Source organism: Pyxicephalus adspersus, chromosome 3 (assembly GCF_032062135.1).
Source record: "Pyxicephalus adspersus chromosome 3, UCB_Pads_2.0, whole genome shotgun sequence".
Lineage (NCBI taxonomy): Eukaryota > Metazoa > Chordata > Amphibia > Anura > Pyxicephalidae > Pyxicephalus > Pyxicephalus adspersus.
In genome coordinates, this window is record NC_092860.1 from 146,960,573 (window position 1) to 146,988,555 (window position 27,983).

Below are 27,983 nucleotides of genomic sequence, written 5' to 3' on the forward strand. Positions count from 1 at the left end.
CTGATTCATGTGGCTTATGTGAGGTTTAGGTCATGCAAAACAATTCTTTTGGAAACTCTATTGAGAACTTTTAGAGGATTTTCCAGCTTTTTGTTAAAAAGAACTGTGTATTTGGGTCAATGCTTCCCTATTATCATTTGGGATGAGAATAGAGTCACATCTAAAAAACCACTGGGCCCTGGGACATCTGGCCACTGTATATTTTGACACAGCTATTGTCTTGTTTGACTCATGGGCAGATTTTCTCATCACTACTCTTCTAAAAGTAGGAAAGAAATACTTTGCTGAATACTTTGGTAAGGCATTTGCCCATTTTGAACATTTTTGAACACTTCTCATGGTTATTAGACATCCAGATGTAGAATAAATTCCAAACTAATTTGTTTGCTGAAGATCTTTCTGTAAAGAAATGTACAAAAAGTAGTTTTAGTAGGCTGTGAAATGTCTAGTTGAATGTAATTAGTTACCACTAGACCTGGAAAAATAAGAACCTTCAGAGACATGTTTCTTATGATTGAACATTTTTTGGTTTTCAAAAATATAAATCACAAATTAATTCCATATGAATGTCTTAAAAGATTTTTAGAATGAGTATGTTTGAAATGTTTGTTTGTTTTTGATAAAGTAATGCTGACCAATCACCAGTCGATGGGTTCTTGACCAGTCTATATGAAGACATAACCAGCAGAGCTACCTTTAAAACAAAAGAGCCCCCTAACACCCCATAGGAACAAGTTAATTCCAAAATGTTTACAATAACAAACAGGAGAAATATAAATGGTGGAGAGTGGTCTCATTGTCTAGTGATTACTGTGTGTGGGGGGGGGGGGGGGGTTGATGTTGGCTGAACAAAACTGAGTAAATGCAATTAATGTTCTATATGTATATATTTATGAAATGTTGATCCAAAATGATTGCCATATTATGTTTTTATTTTAAAAATGTCAATGTAACAATCCCATTTCTGTTTCTTTCCTTTCTTTGAAAAGTTATGCCCCGTTTTGCTGAACAAGTGGAAGTCGCTATTGAAGCACTGAGTTCCAATATCCCCCAACCATTTGAAGAGAATGAGTTTATAGATGCTTCCCGCCTGGTGTATGATGGTGTTCGGGACATCAGGAAGGCTGTACTTATGATAAGGGTAAGAAGTTCTGTGTGGGTCGATTAGAAATAAAAGTAAGTCTTATTCCATAATATTTAATGTTAACTTTCTCCAATCCAAATCCAATTTTATTAAATACTGCTAAAAACTTTAAATACTATTAAATCCAATCCAAATACTGCATGGCCAGTACATTGTGGACAATCAACCACTACAGTTTTATGAGTTTGTTGGAAACCCTTATTGTAAGCAATGTTATTAATATAGCGTTGCCCTCTCTTCATCCCAATATTAGCTATAACAACATTTACTCTTTGGAAAGGCTACAGGCTATTGTAGTTCATCTGTGGAAATTTGTTCCAATTCATCAACAGAGTATTAGTGAGCTCAGGTAAAGTGTATAGGATCTGATGTTAGGGATCACCTGGCTCACAATTGCCAATTCACTTCATCCCAAAATTGTTGATTGGGTTGAAGTCAAGGCTTATTGCACCAAACCTGTCAAATCGTAACTTTATGGAACTGGCTTTGTGTCCAGGGGTACAGCCATGCTGAAATTGGCAATGGCCTTCCCAAGTTGTTACAACAAGGTTAGAAGTTTACAATTGTCTTGCTAAAACATTAGGAGTACCCTTTAATGGGAACCTCTAACTCCTAAAAATTAGGAGGAATGTTTATAGTGTAGGTTTGATGATCAGATGTTAAAAAACAGCAATATAGACTAAATCTTTGCAGCCTTACATGCCAGATATAATTACAAAAATTTACTTCTAAAGTCATTGCAAAGTCAAATGGTGTCACCTCCATTCATCTGGCTGCGTAGAGCAAACTGAGCACATAATAAAATATATAAGTCACCCTATACAGCTGAATTTACAGTATATGCAAATCTTGAAAATCTTTTATTTCCAAATCTGGCTTCTCTCCCCTCTCTTGAGTCAGGCAGTGTCATTTTATTAAGAAGTTTTTGTTTGCCAATGGGGAGACATGGGAAGATCCAGCTTGTCTTTTACGGAAAAATTCAAGACTGTTTTATAACTCAGCTGCTTATATACCTCAATCTGCCTTTTTCATTTTACATTATTTACTGCTTCTGCATGTTTTCATTCATGGACTCACTGTAGTGTTATCGTCCCAGGAGAGGGGCAAGAGAACACCTTCCAATCTCCTTTTCTCAGTTGTTTTGTAGCCCACATGGAGAGGTAAATAATGCTTATTTTTTTAAAAGTAGAGAGCACAAGAAGGTATTGCAACATTTCTGGCAGGAAAGTTCACAGATATATCTTTATCATTGCAATTAGTTATTTTCTTGCTGATTTAAAACTCAAAATATTATTTGAAAGGGTTAGCCTGTAATTGATTGTTTCTCGGCAGTATCTCTGCAAGGATGCTGATTGCATTGTCTGATATACTTATCAGACAATCTACAAATCTGCCCACAAAATACTATCATGAAAGTATAGTACACGGAGCCATATAATGAAATTACAACTAAAAATGAATCCCCAAAAATCTCTCTTGTACGACCTGAAAATACACAATCATTCTCCTTTAAGATTATCCAAATTTTACTATTGGCCGTTACATCTATTCAATAAAGACCTTTTTCTATGCTAAAGTGCTCAATTCAACTATATTTTCCTCCACTGTGTTTACCTCATCAATTCTTTACAACAGAAAGTGGTCAATACCCTTCCCTGCCACTGTATCTGTCTCTTGCCTGTTACTATCTATCTGTATCTTATCTCTGTTTATTGATCTTACCAGTCCGTTTGTCATTCTATGAGCAGTTAAAGCATTAAAAGAACTTGGCAGCGTTAAAGCACTGTCTTTCTACAATACACAATGAGAATGGCAATTTTTTTTATCCTCCAGAACATTTTTCCTCTACTTTAGGCAATGAATGCTTTTAATTTTTATGGTTATTAAATTCTGAAGAAAGCTTTCCTCTTATCTAAATTGACTTCTCTGCCATTAAAACATATCAGTCAAGTTTCTGTGTGGCAGGATTGAAGTGAAGCTATATTGGGTAAATGCAGTATAAATGAGGGCAAGGTTGAGAAGCAGGTGCCAAAAAGTGGATCAGGATATCATTATTATTGCACCTCAGTTTCCATTAATGCTCCCGGAGCTCCTTAGAAAATCTGAATGCCCCAACTACCACCTTTTCAAAAATTGGTGTCCATATTTGTCTCTTTTGAGGGAGGTTAGACAAGTTATTGTTACCGAGATAGCATGAGAAGCCTCGCACACCTGCAGAGTACCTTGAAGTTGTGGAAATAGCCCCACCACCCATGATATCCTTGAAGCTTTAATAAAATGGCTCCACCACCCATGGTGGTTGGACCATTTCATACAGATGCAAAGATATCATGGGTCGTAGGGCCATTTCATGCAGCTTCAATGGCATCATGGGTGGTGGGGCTTTACAGTTTTAAAAATAAATAAAACAAAATAGCAATAACTCCAATGATGCAGTAGGTGGGGGTGAGAGTAATAGACAAAACAAAATACTGCAACAAAGGAAAGGGTGAAATTCGGGAGCCTAAGGTGCTAAAACCATCCAGAAGAAACTAATACAGAGAATACAAGTTCTCCCATGATAGGTATTATTAGGAAATCAGACTATTGTGAGGGGTTTATGTCAAATGGCAACTCTACGCATCAGGTGTAGTCCCTACCTCAGTAGTAGTATTTAAGATACCATAGCCCTCCAAGGTGACCTATTTGTCGTTTTGTCACTGAATATATACTATACTTGTGTATATATATATATATATATATATATAGAATGCAGACCTCCCTTGATAATGCCCACACATGATATTGGCAGTACATGGATCCCATCTCAAACAACAAGTGGACTATTGGGACTCCAGCCAAGTACTGTTCAGCTTGGGAGGAGAGGGCTTGATGACCCTTGTAGTCCATTAGCCGCTAACAAGAGTTACTGGACAGTAGTGCCTGTGTAGTGAATAGCATTGTAAAACAGATAAATATATAATTTTAGCACAGGAGAGGACTATCTTTCAATGAGGAATTTATCAGGTAAGAGTTTACCATTCCATACCATATAATGATAAATGCATTTATCAATATCTCTGTCTGCCCATCACTGATTGGTAATTTGAATATCAGTGTATTATATACAGATAAACAGCAATCCTTTTATCTGCAAAAAAAATCTAATACAAAAAATCTAAATCGTACTAAATGATTTGATGTGAATTATTCTAATAACTTTTCTGGGAAAATATGACACTTGTATAAAAATAGATGCAATGAATTGCCAGCCTGGCTACTTCAGAACAAGTTGTCGTGGAAACCGGTACTATCAAATTAGGCACAAAATTTCTAGTTTATGATTAGAGAGCCCGGCGCTGTTAAATGATGATATTTTAGAAAAACAAGGTGACTTTTTATGGGAACAGAAGTAGCAAAGTGTTACATTGCTATGGGGAACCCGTCCTGTGCCCAGTTTTTTTTTCTTGGTTTAGGATTTCAGTGCCAATAACAAAGGTAAATAAAGGTGTTAATATACATACCTACAGAACCAGCTTTCTGATTTATCCCCGTTATCGGTAGTTTCCCCACCGCCGACCCTAATGTTAGCTTTCTGCCTCGTAATGATGAGAAGGTTGGTCAGTGGAGGAAGTGTTGGTTTCTAAAGAAACTATAGGGGTTGATTTCTCTGCAAAAGAGAAGGGTCTGTTGCCACAAACCAAAAACCATACCAATAAATACCCCATTTAAAGGTAAATTAAAAGACCAGCGTTTATGGCAATATTCACCTACAATTCAGAGATTTTCTCAACCTTTTTTTTTTCTGCCATTCAATGTCTGATGGCCAGCATCATTGAACTCAGGTTATCCTGGACCTACTCCCCAAAACGAAACTAACCAGTGAATATAGAAGATATACAAATGAGCTACTATAATTTATTTCTTCTCCTATCAGCATGCTTTTTGACAAAACATTGGCTTCTTCTTCTCATACTTCAGCACCGCTGAACAATGATTGCAGGGGACTTTGAGGTCTCATTTTGGTACTTGCACCGACTGCATTTGAAGCTTCAAAGCAGAACAAAATTCCACAATTGAAAATTGTAAGATGGCACAATTTTTATTGCAGAATGGTGAGCAGATGTCCCTTCAGTAATAAAACATACTTACCTGCCTGTTCACAGTCTTTTTTTTTTAAGTATCCTGATCTCCGCTTGTGCAGAGTACAATCTTGGCATAGTTAGCTGCTGGGAATGAATGAACCAGAGTTACTTCTTTTTTGCCTGGTCAGATTGAGATGGCCTAAATTACAACCCTCCAGGACTGGAGATGATAGACTACCATGGGAGAACATGGGTGATCTAGCAAACCTGAATTGGGTTTTTTAAAATCATTTACTATTATATGGCAAATGGTTTTAATCCTTGATTACATCCTTTACATTTTTACTGGATCACCCAAGTTCTTCTCAAGTCTTGGAGAGCTTTATTAAATCAGGCCCAATTTGTTTCCAATGACAGTCATCTAAAGTATGCCCCATGTGCCCTACAATTTCTATAGTATATGTCTCTTGCTGTATGTCTGCAGCCTACAGCTTTCTGTAGCATGACATTTAGTAAATATTATGTGCAGTCCTTTGGTGATGTCAGGGGCAGCTGAGATACTTATATCAAGAAAGTTGACCACAACTTCTAAAACCACTAACCTATTGTTAAATAAACTGCTAAATCCCTATTCCAGCCCTCTGTCACCTATTTGTATAACAGACTACAATAACTTAATAAATAATAAAACAAAAGTAAAGTCCCAGAGAGATGAGGAAAAGTTACAAATATTCTACATTTTCATTGCTGTATGGAGACGAGCACCCCTTCCCTCCCACTAAGCATGCACACTTCTTGCTATTCCCTGCAGGAGAATAGGGACTCTGAGTATCGAGCTCTGGGAAAATGCTTTCTTCTTTAGTTTTACAATGTCTGCACATGAACTAATTTGCCAACAGAAATCATAAAATCGGCAGAACAATTGGCAATCCCAGTAGACCTCTCGGAGCAGAAAGGCCAAAGGTGAAAGGTTATATTTATGAACTTCACTTGGATATATTAAATAAGCTAAGATGTGTTTGAATTGACCTTAATCTGTTAACATTTTAAATCAAACATTACAATTCATCTGACTAGAGATCATACATTCAGACTGCAAACCTTCTACTTTGATTATAACAGCTGCAAATACAGCACATTTAAACTATGAAGCCAAAGTAAATGATGGATAACATGTCTAGCTCAAAGTGAATCTCATTTCCATTTGAAAAAATAAAAGTTCTCCCTATAAGTGCAGAACAAAAAATTCTAGTACAGTAGTGTTTTCTTAATTGTTGTGTCTATGTCAGTAGCAAGTGACCTCCCCTGGAGGACTTTTGCAAATCTATTTAAAATATACTGCATAAAATGTTGGTGCTATATCAATACAGTTTATCATTAAAAATATTAATAATGTCATTTGGAGTGATAAATAATGGGAGTCCCTACTGGTCAATGCTCTAGAAGAGAAAAGAGTGGTTTGTGGGCAATCTAGGTAATGCCTTGACATAGCCTCTAGTAGTAGTTTATGCTTACCAATTCTCAAAGACTTTGCACAGTATTTTGGGTTACAACAACTTTGCACAGTATTTTTGGTTCTTCTACTGGTCCCATGTAAGGTTCCAAGGAAAGGAAGGGGTATGCATCCCATAATCAGCATCACTGGGTAATTTCCTTGCATCTCGCAGATGGATAGTATAAATGAGTATGTGCAGGAGCAGATTCTTGTAGAATTTGAAAGGGTGAACAATGAAGCTCAGTGACCTCACCAGCAACTTTATCAAGTTAGTATTTTTTTCTTTTTTTAGGATTTATTTAGGGCTAAAGATTAAAACTTTATTTTGCTATTTCTCTAGGTCAGGTCAAAATTAAATATTGCGCATTTATACCCTTTGTTTCACACATGCAGACCTTCGTTGTAACTATATAATTTGCTGACTACAAGTTGTCTGTAGTTCTCCAGTCCAATGCCAGGAGAAAGCAATTTTATCCCCTGATGTTAACTTTCATTATGCACACATTTAAATGGGTCAGAGGAGACTGATCCTCTGTCTCCAGTTCACATAACTCTGCAGAGAGAATCAATTAACAAAAAGCAGTATAATTGTGAATAGGTACCGCTGGGTTTTTATATAAAGGAGCCCAGGAATGTTTACAGCTTCATCTCTTGTAGCCCTTATAGTCCAGAGCAATTATATTTGTATTTTACCCTAGGTCATTATTTACCAATAATGTTGTCACTATTTAAAGCAGAACTATATTTAAAAAAGTGAAATATAATAAGTTAATATGATATATACAATAAAGTAAACTTGCTTACCTGCAAAATTGGCTCCTGGGAGCATGCACAGGAGTTGTCTCATTCCTGCCTGACCAATCAAAATGACCAAAGATCCTGAGCGAAGAAAAAAATCACGAGAAGATTCTGGCGTTAGAAAAGGAATAAGGGAGAGTGAATTTAGAGAAGAAGAAGAGAATTAGGGATGATTAGGGTTAACTATGTAAGTTATGAAATTGAAAAGTAAGAAACGGGTTATGGTAACTTACCTGCTATGAATGAAACACAATGCAATTGGTTGTAGAAGTAATCATTCAAGCAAGGAACACTTTGATGGGCTCATGATCACTTTTATCAAATGGTGCTAGAATGGGCCCTATGGGTAGTATGCAATCCTTTTTACAGTGACCATTGTAAACTACAGGTCCATATTAACATTTCTGGGGCTTAATGTTAAAATTCTGGTTATATTTTCACTTTTTTTGTTTTTTTTACCTCTCATCAACTTGAAAATGTTCTGTTTTTTATATATTTAATGCAATACATACAAACTCCTTGAAGATAGAGTCCTGACTTAGATTCAAACCAATGACCTAGTGCTGTTTAATCCTAAAATTTAATCAAGTTATATTTTTCCTTCCCTGTTTTTTCTTTCTCATCAACATGCAAATTAGATAATATTAAAAGGCCAGAGTGCTAACCATTGAGCGAACTGGATTCTATTCCCAATGCACATTGCACACTTCTAGATTTAACCATTTGTTGTGGAGCCATTACTTCATAATAACTGTAACGATTTATGTAATGGTGGGCATGGCAGAGGTGTTCCTTTTTCTCCCCTTAGAAAGCTGGGATTGAGATTGTATACATGACCTCACTTAAGAGATGTCCCCTCTACCTATAACTTGATGATAGACAATACTATGGAGCAGGAATTATCAGCAAGGGTTCTCTGGAATCCAAGGTTCCTCCGGTGGTAATTAGGCTTTCCTTGGGCTTTGGTTAATTGACCTCCTATTTGATGGTTTCTGGCTAGTTCTGGGTTCATTGCCAATTGGCAGATGCCGTAGGATGACACCAGTGATCCTTAAGCCTTCTAATAGGGTGACATTTTAGCAAGACTATAAAAGGCATTTTTCCTAATTTTCACCATGATGGAGCCAATCCTCCTATTGACCCTTAATCAAATAATTTTATCACTGGTTCCCTGAGATTAGACATTTATCTCAATAGCTCTATGGTAGCCTAAAATCACTTTCAGGTTTCTTGGAGAACCCCTGCTATATTTACTATATCAACAGCTCACAGCAGATCAGTGTGGTGGTCAGTGGGAAGAATGCTTCTTCCAGGGATGGTCAGTGAAAAAAAAATTGATCCTTACATATAGCCAAAAAGATCATAATTTTCAGTGGCAACTGACCTGAAAGCCACAAATAGCCCATTGCTTAAGGGACCCCAATCAACCTCTGGAGGAACCTTAGAGTTGCCCGAAACCTTGGTTTATAGGCACTGCTCTAGGGTCAAAAGTTTAAAAGTGCTATACAGTGTCACTTGAGTAACAGCTCCAAGTTTGCTGGGCCGGCTAAAATCACATCCAATATGGTGCCACACAGCAGCAATCTTGGCTCGAAATGTGATTTTACAGGTAAAAAACATGCCAAAAATATGTTCAAAGCCGATATAATCTTGTGAAGGATTGTCATTTCAATAAATGTTCTGGCAACAGGATGTCAATAACTATTCCATACTCTATCCAAAGAAAAAGAAGAAAAGTTTTAGCTTTAAATAAATTTAAATAAATTTTTAAAATTTAAATTAAATAAATTTTTTTTTTACACCAGGTGCCTAACTTATTTGACTAGTTAGAGCTAATTTGCATCCAGTAAAACAATAAATAACTCAGACTTTTTAGTTGTCCTCTAAATCACTTGTAACAAATTCTACCTTCGCTTGGAGATTTCAATCTGCGAAGCTTACAAGTAATTGTCAGCGAAAGTGACACCTGTTCAAACTGATTAAACATTATTGTTCAAGATATAATAACATTAGTTGAGACTGACATCAAAGAACAAGATGAACTCTAGCGAGCACGTTAGATGAATATGAAACGTAAGAAAAAATATATTTTAATTATGTTTCATTACAGAGAAATCCCCTCAGTATTACTGTTTTGTTGATTTGGAATCATTAGATATCTCTCTATTTTTTTCGGGTTGAAAAAGCATGAAAGAATGTTTAACACAGGCGTAAAGACTAATTACTGCAGCCGCCATCGATGGAGAAACTTTTTTATTTTTTTCCACCTTAGTTTTTGGCGATTCAGACGTATTCTTCTCAGACTAGGATAATTAGATTTTAGCCATCAAAATGAGTAATCAGACTTATGAAACTGACTTGCCTCTACTGTTAATTACTATTATTAAAGACTTTAAAGAATTTTTCAGATTAAACAGCCCAATTTAGCAGTTGGGTAGCACAATGGCAAAATTAGCCAGTGATAGAAAACATATTTCTGTTGGGTATTTATTCCATAAAGTCTATAAAATGTAATGGTTTGGTATCATGATTTATAACTATATATAGAAATGCTTTACATTTTAAATGGCTGCTAATTAAAGAGTAACAGTGACCAGGCATTAAACACAATGTAGAAAATTTTATCCTAGAAGGCCAAGTTATTTATTTTGCCAAAATCCACACACTGGCTCATAATAGCTCAGAGCTGTTAGTCTGGTAAATGTGAACATAAATCTGGGACATCTTAAAAATAAGTCCCTATTTAAAAAAAACTTGAGGGTTGTTTCCGTCAGTAACCAATCAGATTCCTTGTTTATTGCTTCTATAAAGTAATCTGATTGATTATTATAGACAATGATTTAGTCTTACGGGCATAAATACGTCTGAACGATTGTCATTTAACCCATCAAGCCATTTAAATAAAAAGCCCCAAAACTAAAAATTGAAGAGCCTTAATGATCACTGTAGATTTTCCATTGGCAGGAATGATTTAAATTAGCATACACTTATTCTTTTGAATCACAGCTAATTAATTTTCACTGATTCTGCTTTTCCTCCATCAAAATAGTTGAGGTGGCTCAAGTTGTGATATGTAATTCCTCTAGAACATACTTCAGTGTGTTTCAATTGGAAACCACTGGGCTTCTTTTGATAAGCCCTAATTAAAATGCATGCATTGAATTTTAATTTGATTAACTTGCAGATTTTTTCCTTTTCATTCTCTGATCTCCTCGTTTAGAGATAACCTTTTTTTCTTTTTTTTTTCTTTTTAATTCCGGTTTTCAAAAAGGTCAATTATATATATTTTTTTCGGAAGCCAAGAGCGGTTTAAGAATACGTAGAAAATAAACGCTGGCTGATTGAAAGTGACATAAACAGGAAAAATGTAATGTCATTTAAATATAGGTCACGCACCATTACATGCATGGTGCACTGTGTAGACGGCTGAAAGGGGATAAGAAAGGTCTTTCAGTGCTCAAATAGTTGTTGAATGTTCCCATCTGGATTCTGGAAGCATGCACGAATATAGGATTTCACGCACATCTAATAGGTTTAGGGTGTAGCGTAACACGAGGCGCCTTGATATGCTTGGAAATGTTGCTAGGTAACTGTCAACAGTCAGTTAGATTTTTTTGTTGTGAAGACTGCAGTTTAATGCTCTTGGTTAATTACTCTGTTTGAATTCTTTCTATTGTTGCAAGGTTCTGTAGGAACCATGTATGAGGATTGTTTCATTTTACCCTCCTGTATCTTTTTTGATGCTTGCATTTGGTAAAAAGCCAAACCCACCAACTGAAGACTAGATAGAAGACTAAGACCTGATTATAAAAACAAAAAATTACCCTTCATCATACATTCTTTAAACTTTTGGTACAAGTTGTCCATGACCCCATGGAGTACAATTTGCATACTCACCTCTACCTCAGTGTTTTTTCACCTTTTTAACATGGGAGACCCTTGAAAAAACTTTCAGATTTTCAGGGAAACCTTGCTACATTTACTTTTTTTACCATATCCACAGATCTCAGTATATACGAATGGTGGTTAGTGTTCTTAAATTGTTGACCAGTGGGGCCTTACAGAAAGACAAAAACATAATTGGGGTCAGGTAACTTACCCAAGAGGCACTAACTGCTCATCGCCCAAGAAACTCCTAGCAACCTCTGGAGGAACCCTAAGATTCCAGGGAACCCTGGTTGAGAAACACTGCCTTGTACCAGTAATCTATACTGTTTGACTGGAGCCTTAAAGTCTTTCTCTTTGAAGGGTTCCTCCTGGATCTTCTTCACCATGCCTAACTGTGCTGTAGCTCTTTTGGATCCTATGGACAGCCACACTCATGGTGGCCTCCTGTGGTCCTGCACAAGAAGGCTATCATCATAAGAATAAAAAGCATCCCATGGTTCAATCGTAGGATGAAGAGGACTCCGCAATAATGCTTTGAGAGTAAGGAATAAGGGGTTCTGACTAAAGTCCTACAGAATGTATTACTTGTATGGAGAAGGGGGGTAGAAGCAGATACCAGGGCATAGCGGGGACATGTTTTATAGTGCAACATTTACCAATAACATGAGGTTGGCTCCCCCCACACTACCCCTTAGAAAAGCTTATGTTTCAATTATTCTGTACAGACATAAAATTTTAAACCTTGCATTCTTGTACCAGTAAAAACAGCTTTTTAGAAAAGAATGCCCCTACCTTTGGAATACCAATGACAGAGAAGTAAGCTTATCCACCAATACTCAGCAAAAATTAACCTTTTTAATTTATTAGCATTGGCTTCAATACCTAATTGTCTAAATAATTATCCTAGGACTAAAGATTAAACAATCGGAAACTGCTAAACTTTCAATTCCTGCCCTATAGGGCCTTAAATTTTGTGACAACCCCTTCCCACACCAGCCTGCTAATTGTAATAATCTCAATATTTCTTTTGCTCAGGTCCAGGTTTGGGGTAAAGAGACCTAAAGAAGAAGTTTGTCCATGTAGGACAAATAAATGAATAATGCACGTTGTTACCCTTAACTGCTAGCAATTGCGTTTTAGATGTTTCGATTTAGGTTTTTTCACACAGATTCATGGCAAAGCAGCTTTAATAGCCCTGGGTTTACCACTCACAATAAGGCAGAAAAAGGTAAAACTAGATCTGACAAATCAATAGGCACGTTGTTACCCTTAATTGCTAGAAATTGTATTTTAGGTGTTTCGCTTTGGGATTTTTCACACAGATTCGTGGCAGCTTTACCAGTCCTGGGTTTACCACTCACAATAAGACAGAAATACAAAATAAAAGTATTTATCAAGCACATGAAACATCATGAAAAGGACTCATTTCCCATCAGAATTCCTATTACTTGTCTATGCTAATACATTAACTGTATTTGCCCACACATTAATTATGATAGAAGTCAGTACAGCTAGATAATAATACATCCCACAGACTGAATAAAAAAATTGTTGCTTCGTTAAAAGCATTTACTTCAAATACATTTTGTAGTGAGCCATAATTTGATCAACTTTCAAATCATCCTGTTTTGATCGTCTACTTAGTGATTATCCACTGGTATGTCTTGACAGTATTATAATGTTAGTGAATATGAAACCTGTGGGTAATGCCCCAGAGTGTATGTTATAAAACACGCTAGTGCTGTTTATTGTCATGGAATGTATTGTGGAAGTAACATGAAATAGAAGTAACATGGGTCATGGGGCCCATAACTCTTCATCAAGAAATAAAGATGCAGTTGCAGAATACAAATACAATTTTGGAATCTGTGTACTTCCAACCTGGTGGCAACAGTTTAAAGGGAGGTCTATTTCTATATTGGAATGACTGTGCCCCACTTCACAAAGTCAGGTCCAGAAAAACATGGTTTGATGACCTGGGCATGGAGAAGCTCAAATGACCTGTGCAAAGCTCTAAGCCAACAATACTGAACACCATTACATTCTAGGTCTTCTCATTCAGCATCAGTACCTGACCTCACATGCTGTTTGGCAAATTCCCACAGACACCTTCTAAAACCCAAAATCCACCCCCGTCGAGTAAAGGCCATCATTGCTGCAACAGGGATGTCAACTTCACATTATTACCAGTGGCTTCTGAATGAGATGTTTAACAAGTTTGTATAGGTGTGATGGACAAGTGTTCACAAACTTTAAGTCATAAAGTTCTATCTAAAGAATTGTAGTGAGATAATAGCTTTTCACATTATTGCAAAGGGTGTTACATGAATAGATAGGTAGTGGGGACTTCTTTATAAAGAAGAACCCTCTCATGTATATGAGAAGTCAGTCTGTGGGAATTTGTACTCATTCAACCAAACAGCATTTTTTTTGATAAATATATGGGTAACCTACATGTCAATATTTAATATACTGTTTCTAAGGCCTCTATTTATATTTTTCCCTACAATTTAGACCAACAACAATGGCAGGGGTTGGTGTACACCATGAAAAAGCAGTTGCAGCAAAAAATTATTAATAGGAATATAGGAGACTGTTGTAAACATGTGCATTGGGAAAATGAATTTATAGACTTTGTGTTGTCTTTAAATCCATGATTCATGTATGGATATCAGAATAGATATCTATATTTTTAATATAAATAGTAAAACAATAGCGTTCATGACATGTTTTGAAGGCCTGCTCTGTTGTTGTTCGTCCTGACAGCCCATTCAGGTGAAACTAGAGGAAAGTAAGGTAATAAATGTGCAGGGAGACATTGGATCTTATTTAATAAAGCTGTATAAAGCTAGTTAAGCTAGACTACCATGGGAGAACTTGGGTGATCCAGCAAACTTTGAATAAACCTGATCCAGGATTGAAAACATGTGACAACTAATAGTAAATTAATGAATAGTTTTTGAATAAATCTGTTCCAGGTTTCCTAGATGACCCGGGTTCTTCCATTAGAGTCTAAGAGATCTTTATTATATCAAGCCTATTGCTAATAGTTTAGCAGAGAACATGGTATAGCTGGGCTGAATTGATAAACAGCGACAAAGACCACAGGTGCATGTTGTTAGGAGCATCCAATGGCTTACAACAAAGACTGGGAAATGCTACAATGCTACAAGTTCTGTTTCTTAATGGCGTGTTAGAGTCCTTGATATGTTCTGTATTGGCCTAGTTCCATTAAAAAACATGCTTGTTCTAGTAGGTCAAGATTTTATTTCATAACAAGGCTTTTTTGTAACATCTCTGTACATTATGCATTATTTACTTTTCAATAGTCTGACAATGGTGTGGCAGCAGAAGGGTTTTATTGGGTAAATTCTCTCAAACAGCAATGTAGTCCTATCGTAAAAATGTGAGGAATTAACTGTGACTCTTGCATCAGCAAGGACAGATATTACCTTTCAATTGTATAGTATATTTTTAACATTTTTTAGTATTAATTCTCTGAAATACATTTAGGGGAATTTTGGGTTGCAATAACTTTCTGGATCCACCCCCAAGGAACACAAGACCGCTACCCTTTTCCTTTAAAGAGATTCTGCCATTTTTAGAAGAATACCCCATACAAAATTTACTACACACTTTCCCTGTTCTATTGCTTTGGTGGTACCCTTGGTAAATCCTTTTTTTTATTACTGATACGGAGCATACAGTGCTTAGGATGAGGATGGAGAAGTTTTAACTGTTCAAAGTCTGATGCTGAGACTGCACATGTTTTAAACATGCAGAATTAACAGTATGAGGGACTACAGGAAAACATCTCTGTATATAGGAATCTTCTAAAAAGAGAACCTGTAGCTCTGATAAGAGAAGAGAACCTGTCACTCTGATAGGCAATGTGGCATATTACTTCCCTTTTTAATTATATTAGCACAACTCAAAATAGACCCGTCATGATTTATCATGAATATACTCAGTTTGGAGAAAGTGGAACATTTTTTGGAGAATTCTGCAGTAATCTGAACATCTTGAAGAATTGAAGAATAACTATAATTAAATGAAGAATATAACATATTGCCATTTGTTCTTCTGCAAGTTGTGCCCATATGAGTAGAATGAACTGTAATACATCAACAGATGCAAGGGAAATATAGAAACCACTCATAATATCTATTTATAAGTGTCTATTCTTAGTATAACCATTAAATGTTTGCCAATTATACTTCTAAAGCAATAAACTTCACTACAGGTCATATGGAAAATAAGGGTCACCACTTATATTTTCCAGGGCAGAGATTTCAGTTCCACGTAACAATAAGTAATATTTACAGTAAGTAGAGGTCACATTGGTTACACAGAGAAGAAGCTATAAAAATTGTTGAAGCACTCAGTCTATATATATATTGTTACATGTTTCCACCTATCTAATTTACACCTGATCTCCAGGTAGCTGTAAAATATTAACAATAATGCCTTGTTTTCAAAAATACAAAATTATATACATTTTTTTAAGAAAGCAGTGTAATTACCTAAATTTGACCTGGTATCAGATTCAAGCTAATGTTACCTTTATTGTTTAATCCAACAGGCAATCATGGCACAACTTCCACAAGAAGAGAAGGCTAAAATTGCAGAGCAAGTGGAGATCTTTCATCAAGAGAAGAGCAAACTGGATGCTGAAGTAGCCAAGTGGGATGATAGTGGCAACGACATCATTGTTCTGGCAAAACAAATGTGTATGATCATGATGGAGATGACAGATTTCACCAGGTAGGAATTATCCTGCACACAGAAATAGAAACATGATTGGTATGAGCGGCAAAAATGATAATTGCCCTATATGTGTAGGAGTTGAATCTGAAGGACAATTTTATTGCTGTCCTTATCCCCATTGGGTAGATTCACCCCGTATTTGTTCTGGTGACCATTGTCTCTGAGACAAAAAGGAGAATGGGAATCCTACATTTTGGAGTTGATATGAGAGCAAAAGCAAAATTATCTCATGGGGCTAATGTTCCCATGACAATACTTTGAGATGGATATTCCACTCTCTTTGGGGAAATTTCCCTTCATTTTCTATTGCAGCTCTGGAAGAAGCAAAAGTTTTAACCCCACAATGGTTTGTACCCTTGTTAGGGAACTCCAGAGAACTACCCTATGAAAGGTACCCAGGCACTGACCTAGGGAAGTACTCTTTATTGCTTAAACAAAACAACAAAAACAAAAACGTTTTAGATATACTACATCTATGGAGGTGCAGTGTTGTCACCCTAGGACAGAAGGACAGAACGTGTATTAGGGATATAAGGAAACCAATCTTTATAATTTGGTTCTTAAATATACCTGAAAACAATGCTTTAGATAACACACAGACAACATGGGTATTTATCAGCTCACTGGACTTCTGGCAATATCATCAAGTATTTTTCCCCAGTTAAAAATACATTTTTTCCTTTGTATATTTATTAGACTAAAAGAGAGAAAATAAGAGCAGTCAGATGCTTCATTCTCCTAATAAAATAAAAATAGCTCAGCATTTATACCAAATTCACTTCCCACAATACCTTGGTGCCGGTCTTTAGTCTGATATCTGCTGCCTGTAGATGAAACACTTCTCTCTTACTGTAATTCACTTCTTTGTTTATGAAAGGTCTTATGTTATTCCCGGCACAGAAATGCCTGTAGCTACTTTTCCAATCAAGAAACAGATATATTAGCATTGTTATTACTTATTTACCTAACAACAATGTTGCTTCAAATTGTTAGACCCATGGCTCATGGCATCAGTGGTGCTGTACAGAGAATTCTTAGTAGGACACAGCACACGGAAAAAACAATAAAGCTAAATAAAAAATCGACCTTTAATTTTACAATAACTGGTGATGACATTGCTAGCAGCATAAATAATATAGAGAAACAAACAGATTAATGTAAATAAAGCCACCTCAAGGGTCATTGTGAACCATAAACAAAGTACGGTAGATACAGCAACTTTTTTCTGTTTTTTTTCAAGTACCCTTACCATGACTTTAATGGTCAATGGGTCTTTGGGTTTGTGTTGATGATGCCTGCTTGAGATGTGGCTGAGATCATTCAGGTTGGATTCAGTGGTGCATTCCACCAAGCAATTGACCTTCTTGTAACCTGATAAAAGTGCTTCTGGAACACATGCTCTAAATTCTTAAAGCAAAAACTTACTTTTAGTCAACAGTCTCCAGTATGGGCAAGTATAGGTTTTAGGACTTTACGCTTAAAAATGTATGCCATGGCAAAAAAAAAGGAATGTGAAGGACAGTAAAAATACCCATTGACCCACCTAAAATGCATTCAGATCCTAAGCCATGTTGTGATATACCAACACAACTGGTATATTTATATAGATATTTTTGATTCTTGACTGGTGGACAAAGCTTTGACTGATATCAGCAGGCTTATCCATTGTCACATCTATGCATATGCAAATATCTAGAATTGGCTATAACCCATGTCATCCTTGTGATCTTCCTGTTTCTCCGTCATCTTGCCATCGTTTCATCTGGAGAAAGCATTTTTTAATTGAGATGCAATCAGATCATATATTGGCCAGTCAGATTGCAGAAAACTGTATTCAGATAAATTCTGGTTTCACCAAACAACATACATTGATAAGACAGTAATGCCTAAAAAAGGTTGAGTTATTTGACGTATTTAAAGGTTCTTAAGTGTATTAATTACTAGCGTTTCTCATGTATATATTTTTCAAAAAATGTTTAAACTCCCTCAATTAGAGGTCACACTCACTACACTGTTTCTTTTTTGATAAGGTGTACATTACAAGACCAACATACCTCCTCAAACAGCCATTTCCATTAACTTAGAAACATTTAATAAGCATTTAATGACATGACAAGTTTGATCGATAGATAGGTGCACGTATTGAACAATCAGTGATTGGATGGTGGCCAATGCCAGCTGGTGTGATGGAGAGGACATTAGCCCACATACTTTTGTGCTCACTGGACCCAGCAACCTCTAGAAGTGACTTAGTCTTCTTCAACGTTTGTATTCAGCAGGTCTGTCTCCTTAATGAGCACTTAAAAATGTACATACTATTAAATATAATTCATGAGCTGGAAGAAGCCATCAAACTAAATTGCTGGCGAGGAAATTCAGATAAGAGCGGAAGCTGGCAGGTTTCCTCCTTCTCCAGCGTGCCGTTAAGAGGTGAACTCACAGTAAATTACCAATCATTTATACAACGGTGAGAAGGGGGCGATCGATGAATAAGGTAGTTCAGATCAGGTGCTTATTTTAGTTCTTTAAATGAATTGCAATTAAACTGTTTTCTTTTGCAGAGGGAAAGGTCCGCTAAAGAACACATCCGATGTGATTAACGCTGCCAAGAAGATTGCTGAAGCCGGCTCCAGGATGGACAAGCTGGCACGAGCCGTTGCTGATCAGGTGAGACAGGGGTGGCAAATGAGCAAATCTTTAGTTAATAAAAATGTCTAAAGTGTCCCATTTCAACCAACCAGATGCAAACCTGTGTAGATATTGACAGTAAAAGGCTCATTTTGGTTACATTAAGGAAATGCAAAATTAACTAACACAAAAGACAGTTTACTTTTTCTATTAAAATATAACATTTAACCATATAACACAACCTTTAGCAACAATTTCAACATGGGGGAGTTTGTGGTCCATTGCTGGAGCTGTTTCAATCAATCACAGGAAGAAAACATTCTAAGGACAGCTCAATTCATATAACATAAATGTTTGGGAAAAAAAAGGGTCCTGATCCTGGTGTGTTAGCATTGTCATCTGAAAATATATAGAAAGAAAATGCCAAACTCAGAGAATGTCACTGGTTTCTTACAGAACTGCACGTGCTGTCTCAAAGATAGATACCCCCAAATAGCACAAAGTATGCAATAAACCAATACACGTCATAGACTCCTATTTTGCCCAAAAATAGGAAATGTGCTTGGCTAAAAATATATACTATATCAACAAAATGACCCAATTGATGAGCTCCATAAAGAGCTTAAAGTTTTGTCACCTGGGGTGATCGGTCATTGAGTGTCGTATAAAATCTGGCATCAATGCAAGTGTCCAATGGTTGTGTTTAGCAATCCGCCATGCTGGATAACAAAACAACCCTACCCTAATGACTGCTTTTATTAACCCCTTAACAGAGCTCCACTAACTCTTCTACCCTCTCCCTTCTCCACTCAACAGAACTATCTGCTCATTCCAACTGTTACCAGGAACGATCATTGAACATCTTTACAAGCCTTGGTGTTACCTATCAGTGTAGGAACACTTGCATTGTTAATCCTAAATACTAACATTTCTTTCTCAATGGAAAGCCTCTGATTAATAATTCAGTGGAGTTTTGTTTGTTGTCATGAACCTGTCTCATTAGCAAACAAAGCTTTAATTGGATTAATAAACAGAGGATTTCCATCAAGGAAAGATTATTACAATTTTAAATAAATAAATATACTCCTGTTGGGTAACCATTGTGAATACAGTGTTCATTTCATGGGGAGCGCACGTCTCCTAGGTATATTTTAACTTTGTGAATTAAGAATGAGAAATCATGTTACTTCTAGCGCATTGTGATAATTAAAGCATTTACATGCAGAAATGTGCACCTTACTGCTAAGCATAGCATGAGCGTCACATGCGTTGGTGTGCTAGGTTTCTATTTATTCTTAATTGCCTCCCAAACTCCACCCTAATGTAACATACCACAAAGCACAACATGAACCAATTTTTGTACAGAGTGGTATTTTTGGCAACGCAGCACATAGCCATAATTGGAACCGGGTCTGATTCAGTTTTTCAAAAAGTCCAACCACCATAGTCAGAAGTTTACTCTTCAATTTGACCTGCAGCCTCTTCTTACATGATCCTGCACCATGCCTCCTCCACAACTTTCCCTCATATTGCAGAATGTGGCTCTGAGGCCACAAACAGGAACCAGGGCTTACATTATACAGAAGGTAACGATTCGGTAATACTAGGTATTTAAATCGATATGTGCAGAGAAACAGGACTTTAGCGGCATATATAAAACTCTTAAAATATTTCATTGGTACATCATATTAAAAAATAATGTAGGAGACATTGATTTTTGCAACGTCCCACTGTGCCCCTATATTACAATATACAGATATACATCCACTTTTACAAAAAAGGATCAATATAAATACATAGATGAAACATTATAGCAAGTCTCACAAGAAGTGCCAGTGTGTCATCGACGCGTTTCTTGGTGTAACACCACTTTTTCAGGATGAGGCTTAATAAGTCTTCAAATTCAACAAATATAACATGAAAATCCTGCAAATTTGCTTAATAGTTCATTTTATAACTGTCTTTAATATACTTTAATACTCATTAGTAAATATAATAATACAGAATCAAATCAAACTCTAGTATCACTTTCCAAGTGCCAAAGCAGGTTCACACAGGAAAGGAGCACAGAAGGGCGATGAGTGCCAATAAACAGGAAGCAGCAACCAAATGGTGAGACCTATAGAGTTTATTATAGTGAGTCATTTCAGATTAAAGTCACAGTTCCTACAGGATACTTTACTGAGCTGTATATTTCATTTAAACCGACAACCCTATATCAAATAACGTATATAACTTAGGGGATGTTGGACAGACAATAATTTGATATATTTTGGTGAATCAGAATCTTAAACTGACAGTTAAATAGACTACAAACATTGTGGCTCCTTGGAACATACACAGATTTCACTGATAACATTCAGCTAAGTAAAATATGTTGGTCTTTTTATGACAAATTATTGTCTAACATCAAAATCAATGTCTCCTACTTAACTTTTTAATATGATGTACCAATAAAATATTTTAAGAGTTTTTTATATGCCGTTAAAGTCCCGTTTCTCTCCACATATCGATTTGGTCTATATTTGGGATTTGGCATATGGGTATTTAATGCAATATATTGAATTTTCGCCAACCAGTGAACCTTTTATTTATATGTACAATACTAGGTATTTAGTCATTCAGATAAACACAGAAGGTTAATATAAGTATGGAGATGTAAACCAATTATCATGATGCTTAACCACAGGACTGTACTCATATATAACCCTCATCTAAAAAGTCTTTATTATGTTCAAGAAATCAAAATATCACCTTATGCTCATGGCTTTATTTGTAACTTCTGCTTAGTTTCCTTCCTGTTCTCTCAAAGCTCAAAACTCTGTAGGTTAACAATACACCATTGTGAATATGAGTCAAACTATATTTTATTTTTATTAAGGTTTTATTATGTGATGGTTTCTGTTTAAATCCAAGGCCAAAAACAAGTACAGAGTAGTTGTATTTTGAGCTCATTCCTAGTATAATTGAAGATTTGGAACACTAGAATTAGTGTTTCTGATGTACCTGTCAAGCAAAGAGCTCTCAACACCTTGTGTGGCAGATTTAATCAATAACTAATATTTCTCTGAAGTCCTCAAGTTTTTTGTGAAATCCCCTTCATGCCTTTGCATGTTCCTTTCTCTGAGAAGATGTTAAAAGACCCACTTTCCTTGACTCTGTGCTGATTCATTTCTGTTGTGTACACTTCTAACTGTTAGATGCAGAAAAGCTTAAAAATAACAAGCCGTGGTAATAAATGGAATTTGAAATGTAAAAAGGACGACATTTTGAATTACAAATTGGATTTGTGTAACATTCCAAAACTCTAATTTTAAATGCTATATGGCCATAAGTTGGTAGACACCTGACTAAATTTGACTCTATAGGCCTAAAGCAAAAGAAATGTGAGCATTTAACTCTATCCTAATGATCTTATTATACCACAACACTTTTTATTTGGAATGTTTATTAAGGATTACAGGAAAACCAACACGCTTCAGGGAACTGAATCCCCTTCGTCAGGGCTAAAAATAGACATTTGTGATATTACCCATTTGGTTTATTCATGTCACTGAGGCTTCATTTATGCCCTGATATAATTATAAGATGTGATTGAGTGGTAAAAACACAAACAAGTAGATGCTTCCCACCATTCAGCAAAGGGTTTCTGTAGGTATCAATGCTTTATTTTTCCTCTAGACATAACAAAGATGCATGCATTGGTAGCAACACTGCATTAGGTAGCTATTTGCTATTCTCATTTAGATGTAAAAGGCCAGTCTATAACCCTATATTTCAAGTTATTTCTTTGTGGATTTATTGGACTACTTCAGAATATCATCCTATTGAAAACCATATTTATTTGGTCTCACATTTTAATCAAGCCCATTTTAACAGAATGTAAAATGTAAAGTTCTGCATTGAAAAGAAGCACATGCCTTGAAACAGAAAACCATTTGTAGCTGTTAGGAAGTTCTTAGCCTGAAAGACTTTCTCTGTTTTCCAATATAATTGTCTGTTATCACTCTGGCAAAACAACTTTGATTCATTGGTCCATGCCCCATTGTTTCCGTTTTCCTATATGTTGAATGGCAAGTTGTAGTATTGTTCAAATGTTCTTTTAGGACAGCAATGACTTATTATAGGGGAATGCACTTTCTGATTGCAGATGCATGCACTTTGACACCAAGAGATACCTGAGGCTACCTGAGTGTACTTTTTGGGTTGAGTTAAAGTTTCTGGGCTGGCTAGTCCTGCACTGACCTCAGACCTTCCACAACATGCAGGTCCCAGAACACACTTAAGCAAAGGTGTTGTTAGTAGATACAAAGCTTTACTAATAAAAATATAATGTTTAATAACTAAACATGATTGGTTGTGATTTGCATAACTCCTTACTAATTAACACAATTATTACTGCCTGAGTGGGAAAGGAAAGATTCATTCGAACTTACCCCTTTGGGGAATCTGTGGACACTGTTGGATGAAGGTGAAGAATATTGCATTATGTATCGTTAGATATCTTTCTTTATCATTATCATATACCCATATTAATCTATAGTTGGAGGTTTCTGCACAAAACTACCACCTTCTGTGTTTATATAATTTACATAAATGCTTAGGCTATAAAATATTCATATATATGCCTTAAATTGGACTTAAATACACCTTCAGACATTTAGATTCTCACATACCACCATCTGTTTTACTAATATCTGTAGAATCTGAAAAAAGGAAAAAAAAGATCATCAAGGTGTGCAACATGAATACGATATTAAGTTGTTGTTGTTTTGATTTGCATCATCCAGCAAATTGTCACTAAGTGATGTGTTATTCTCCTCCAAATTTCATTTCATTCTTTGTATCGTTAGCAAAAGAGGGAAAATGCTTCATTAAAATTTAGTTGAAAAAAAAAAAAGAGTTAGACGATCAGACTTAGCGAGCAGAAACAAGACGTTTGGAACATTATCCAGGCAGGTGGCTGTGCACTGTAGTTGTAATGAGTCAGAGCCATCCTGCTGTTTAAGCTTCTTTTGGTGCTGCGCGTATGAAAAAAGCAAATCTTATAAGTGATAATTGACACTTACATTAACAGTACCACATAAACACGCAGGCAGCGTAAGCTGATTAGGGAGGAAGGATAGCAGTTAGACCCCAGGCAGACAACACAGGAGTTCAATGATCTCTGTGCGCTTTTATTGCCTGGTTTTAAATAAAAGTATATGTGCGGTTACCTTGGTGTGTCTTTATGCGGGTTACCTGGATGAGGCTAAGGAAAAGTAGCAGTTCTTGCTATCATACCAAAGAATAATACATAACATTAATATACATTGTACTACAAATTTGCTACTAAATGAGACTGTCTTTTCTTATTGGCATAGCAATATACAAGATACATCCAACTGTAGAGAGATAACAGGTCCTAAATTATAGTGGGCAGCTGGCAGCCAGTTGAAGAATGCCTCCATGCATCTAAGGGAATCCCTGGTTACTATGAGGCTTTGGAAACATCTGGTTATTAAGTTAGTTGGAGTGCAAAAGAGGGAAATCAGTATGACCTTGTATACAGCAGACATCAAATGTTGAAGTCAGTAATGGATGAACACTGGGTGGTATCCTCTCCAATGTCCCGGGCTGGAGTCTGGCCATAGCTAAGTCATCTAAATTTTTTTTACCATGACAATATCTAACTTTATATATATTCATCATCAAAAGTTAAAAACAGCAAAAAAAAAAAAAAAAAAACCCTGGGTGGTATCCTCACCAATGTTCCAGTCTGGAGTCTGGCCATAGATAGGTCATCTGAATTTCTCTACCATGACAAGATCTAACAACACATATATTTATCAGTTTGGTGCAGGTAGGTGAAAAGTAAGCCCTATGTCATAGTCTGCTGTTTCTCTGTGCAGAGTATCCTTATAAATTAGGAGGCAATGAAAAATTAAAGCAGACCGGACAAGCTGAAGGTCCAGGGTTCTTCTGGCCTCCGACTCCCTCAACAAAAAATGGCTTGCTAAAAATTCATAGACCAAATTTTCTCCCATCCCAAGAACATGGAACAAGTGATGTCCCCTGTATGCTCTTGTATACTGAGACATCAAATGTTAAAGTGAGCAAAAGGTGGTGTAGTCCCCAATGTCATGGCTTCGGGTCTGGCCATTGCTAGGGCATCTGAATTTCTTTACCATATTAGGATTTAACAGCATATATAGCCATGAGTTTAGTACGGGTAGATGAAGGGTAAGAATACCTACAGTCTATATGTGGTAGAGGATATCAATAAATTGGGAAGCTATTAAAAAATGAAGCAGGCATTCTAGGGCAAGCCAAATGTCCACTTTTCTTCTAACTTCTGCCGCCCCAAAAAATGCATTTCAGAGCAAAATGCCGAGATCTCAAAATCCCAGCTCCAAGCCTTTATTGGAAAGTGACGTGATTTCACCCATTTAGATACCTTAGCGATCATTGGCAAGGTATGAAAGAAAACTCTTCTTTTAGAGAAGATGCATTACTTCTGTGCAAGCCTTTTTTGTAATTGAAATTCAAGCTAAACAAAGAAAACAAAATATATGCTCACAACAAGCCAATTTAAAAGCAAAACTTCAGGCTTATAGAAAAAGAAACAATCAATTTAGGTTAGCAATTATTCAATTAAAATATGTAAGTTTAGTTTTAAAAACATCTTCTGTAAATATATAAGGTTTTTGATTGTGTACAGCAGACTTTAAAGTGTATTGGGGAGAAATGATACACAGTGCCATTCAGTTGTGCGGCGGTGGTCGTGTGCTTACAAAGAACATTCAGAAGAGCTAAATGATGAAGAGATAATTTGTTCACTTTAATTAAGGAATACTTCTCTTTCAATAAAACATTTAGAGAACATGTATTACTGTTGTGCAATCCATTTTGTAATATGAAAGTGAGCCATATTAATATAAATCCTACTTTTTTAATTATTCTTATTTTTTATTATTTACAGTTAATTTTTAGATTACTTTCAGAAGCTGTTTGCCTTCACGCTATTTCTCCAATCAAGCTTCCTTATACTGTCTGAATGAGCAATCATTGCTTTCAATAACTCCGTTGTCCATGAAAATTTCAGCTTCAGCTTTTGAGCTTTGTAAACAGCAGATGTTTGTAAACAGCACAGCTAAGAATAGACATATAAATGTAAAAATGAGCCTAGGGTGGTATTATTTGCAATTCCACCCATCCCCTTATCCCTTCCCTCAACTCTTGTGCAGGGAAAAGATAATGCCTGGTGTTTTTTTCGGTAAATATAAATTATATATAGACTAGGAAACACATAAAACACAATTCTTTAATGGCAGATAAGTAACTAGTAGAACTAGTTGAAAGTTTTTTTTTTTTTGCAATTTTTACTTACTTTTATACTAAAGTAGCTGCTTAAGGCTAGAAACTCAATACCTTGACAACTTTCTTTTTTATACAGTATGATTTCCATGGCAACACAGAATCATCTATTTCTTTGTTTCCACAACTACTGCTGTGTACCCTATCTGGCTTAATGCATGCATTTTCTATTTTCAAACTCTTCTGTCGTTAAAAACGTTCGCTTGGCTCCCGAGTTCCTGTAAGCCCCAAAGATGCCGGCTGAAGACATTAAGCTTAATGTCACATAACATCTGTCTGCTAATCTAGTTGGCCGCCCTTCCAATTATATATGAAGAGAGATGCTAATTCATTTGCCGCCCAGTTCAAAGAAAAAAAATCGAAACAAGCTAGGGAAAAAAAAAGTTTAATGTAAGGATTTTTTTTAAAAAATATAAATATTTTGACTTTAACTGTTTGAAGGCCATAAGATGTTGAAAGGTGGAATGTATATAAGATTTCCCAACATACATAATATATTTATTGTTTCAATAAATGTGGAGTGCACAGCGAAACTATGAGGTACATTCATAAAACTTTAGCCAGGTTCAAATAGAAAAAATATCCTTAGATTAGCTCTGCATTTATGGGCAGGATTCACCTTACTTAAAACCAAATTTCCTGGGTGAACTTTTTTAGAACAACATTTTGCCAGGTCAAATGTCTGTTGAATATGGAATGCACGTTAGTGATTCTTTCCCCTTGTTTAGTTATGGATGAACTTGGCTGTCAAGCTCTATTGAGGTCTGAAGAACTTTGCTTGATGATCTTCTCAATTTAGGACTACTATGAAAACTAAATGAAAATGAAAAGCCAGGCACTGCCATGGGGAACAAGTGACAATGCAAAAAGATTCTGTTCAGCACGGAGAAGGTCTTTTAGGTATCCACATTTAAAATACACAAACCGTTTAAGCATCATTCTAACTGGAAGCCATAAAAAGGTTCCTGGTGCATTTTCTCCCTGCCGGTAAAACACCGCCTGGCACACGAGTCATGTCAACTGCCATCCTACTGAGAAGAGGTTGTAGCTGTATCCCTCCTACTATATAAATACCAGCCTATAAGTTCCTTATTATCTCTATTGGAGAGATGAATTGGGGGCAACCCTATTTTTTGGGAGAAATATAAAAGATATACATCAACCCTGAAATTCCAAAACTGTGTTCAAACCATTTGTTCAGCACTGCATAAGCTAAAAAAAAAAACATTGAGGTAAGCAATTTAATGGAGCAAAGGAATGTCCATTCCTTGACATAAACATAGGGCAAATAATACAGGAAAGTAATTTTCTATAGAAGGACAGATGTTGTGAATTATAGAGTATTCACTTGGGAATATCTTGTTTGAGGCTATTTTCAATGAGTGAACATTGCCCAATAGTAGGTTTTTAAATTGTGAATTTGGGTCGGGAGATGAGAAAAATATCACTACTGTTGGCCTAAACAGCTAGATAAAAATGTATAGACACGTCCTTCTTAGTTAGTTGTACCTATTTAAAGGCCCTTTCAATCTAGATATTATTGCCTAGTTTCGATCTCTTTTTTCAGTATTTTTTTGACATAATATTTGAGGAAGCCTGTACGAGAAAGAAAAAAAAGTACGTCAAAGTGAGTTAAACAATTGGTCAAAACATACAGAAGTAATCACAAAGCCAGAATTTGGGATTATTCCCTGCCAGTTGACTTTTCTCTTTTTTTTCAACTTTCATAATTGCCTAATTACCTCCACACTACTGACCCACACTTGGGGCCCACTGTCTTATCAGCCAGACTCTTTTTCTGCACATACTACCTGCTACCATTTCTTCCACAACCCTCTCTTGT

General features: G+C 36.1%; 1 protein-coding gene across 1 annotated transcript in view; it reads left to right on the forward strand.

Moving 5' to 3' along the window:
* Nucleotides 1-27,983, forward strand: part of CTNNA2 (catenin alpha 2) — a 1,156,022-nt gene that overhangs the window by 1,057,600 nt on the left and 70,439 nt on the right. The window contains exons 13-15 of the mRNA XM_072406902.1: nucleotides 990-1,141; nucleotides 15,972-16,153; nucleotides 18,718-18,823. Coding sequence (XP_072263003.1) covers nucleotides 990-1,141; nucleotides 15,972-16,153; nucleotides 18,718-18,823 — 440 coding nt within the window. The remainder of the gene's footprint in view (nucleotides 1-989; nucleotides 1,142-15,971; nucleotides 16,154-18,717; nucleotides 18,824-27,983) is intronic.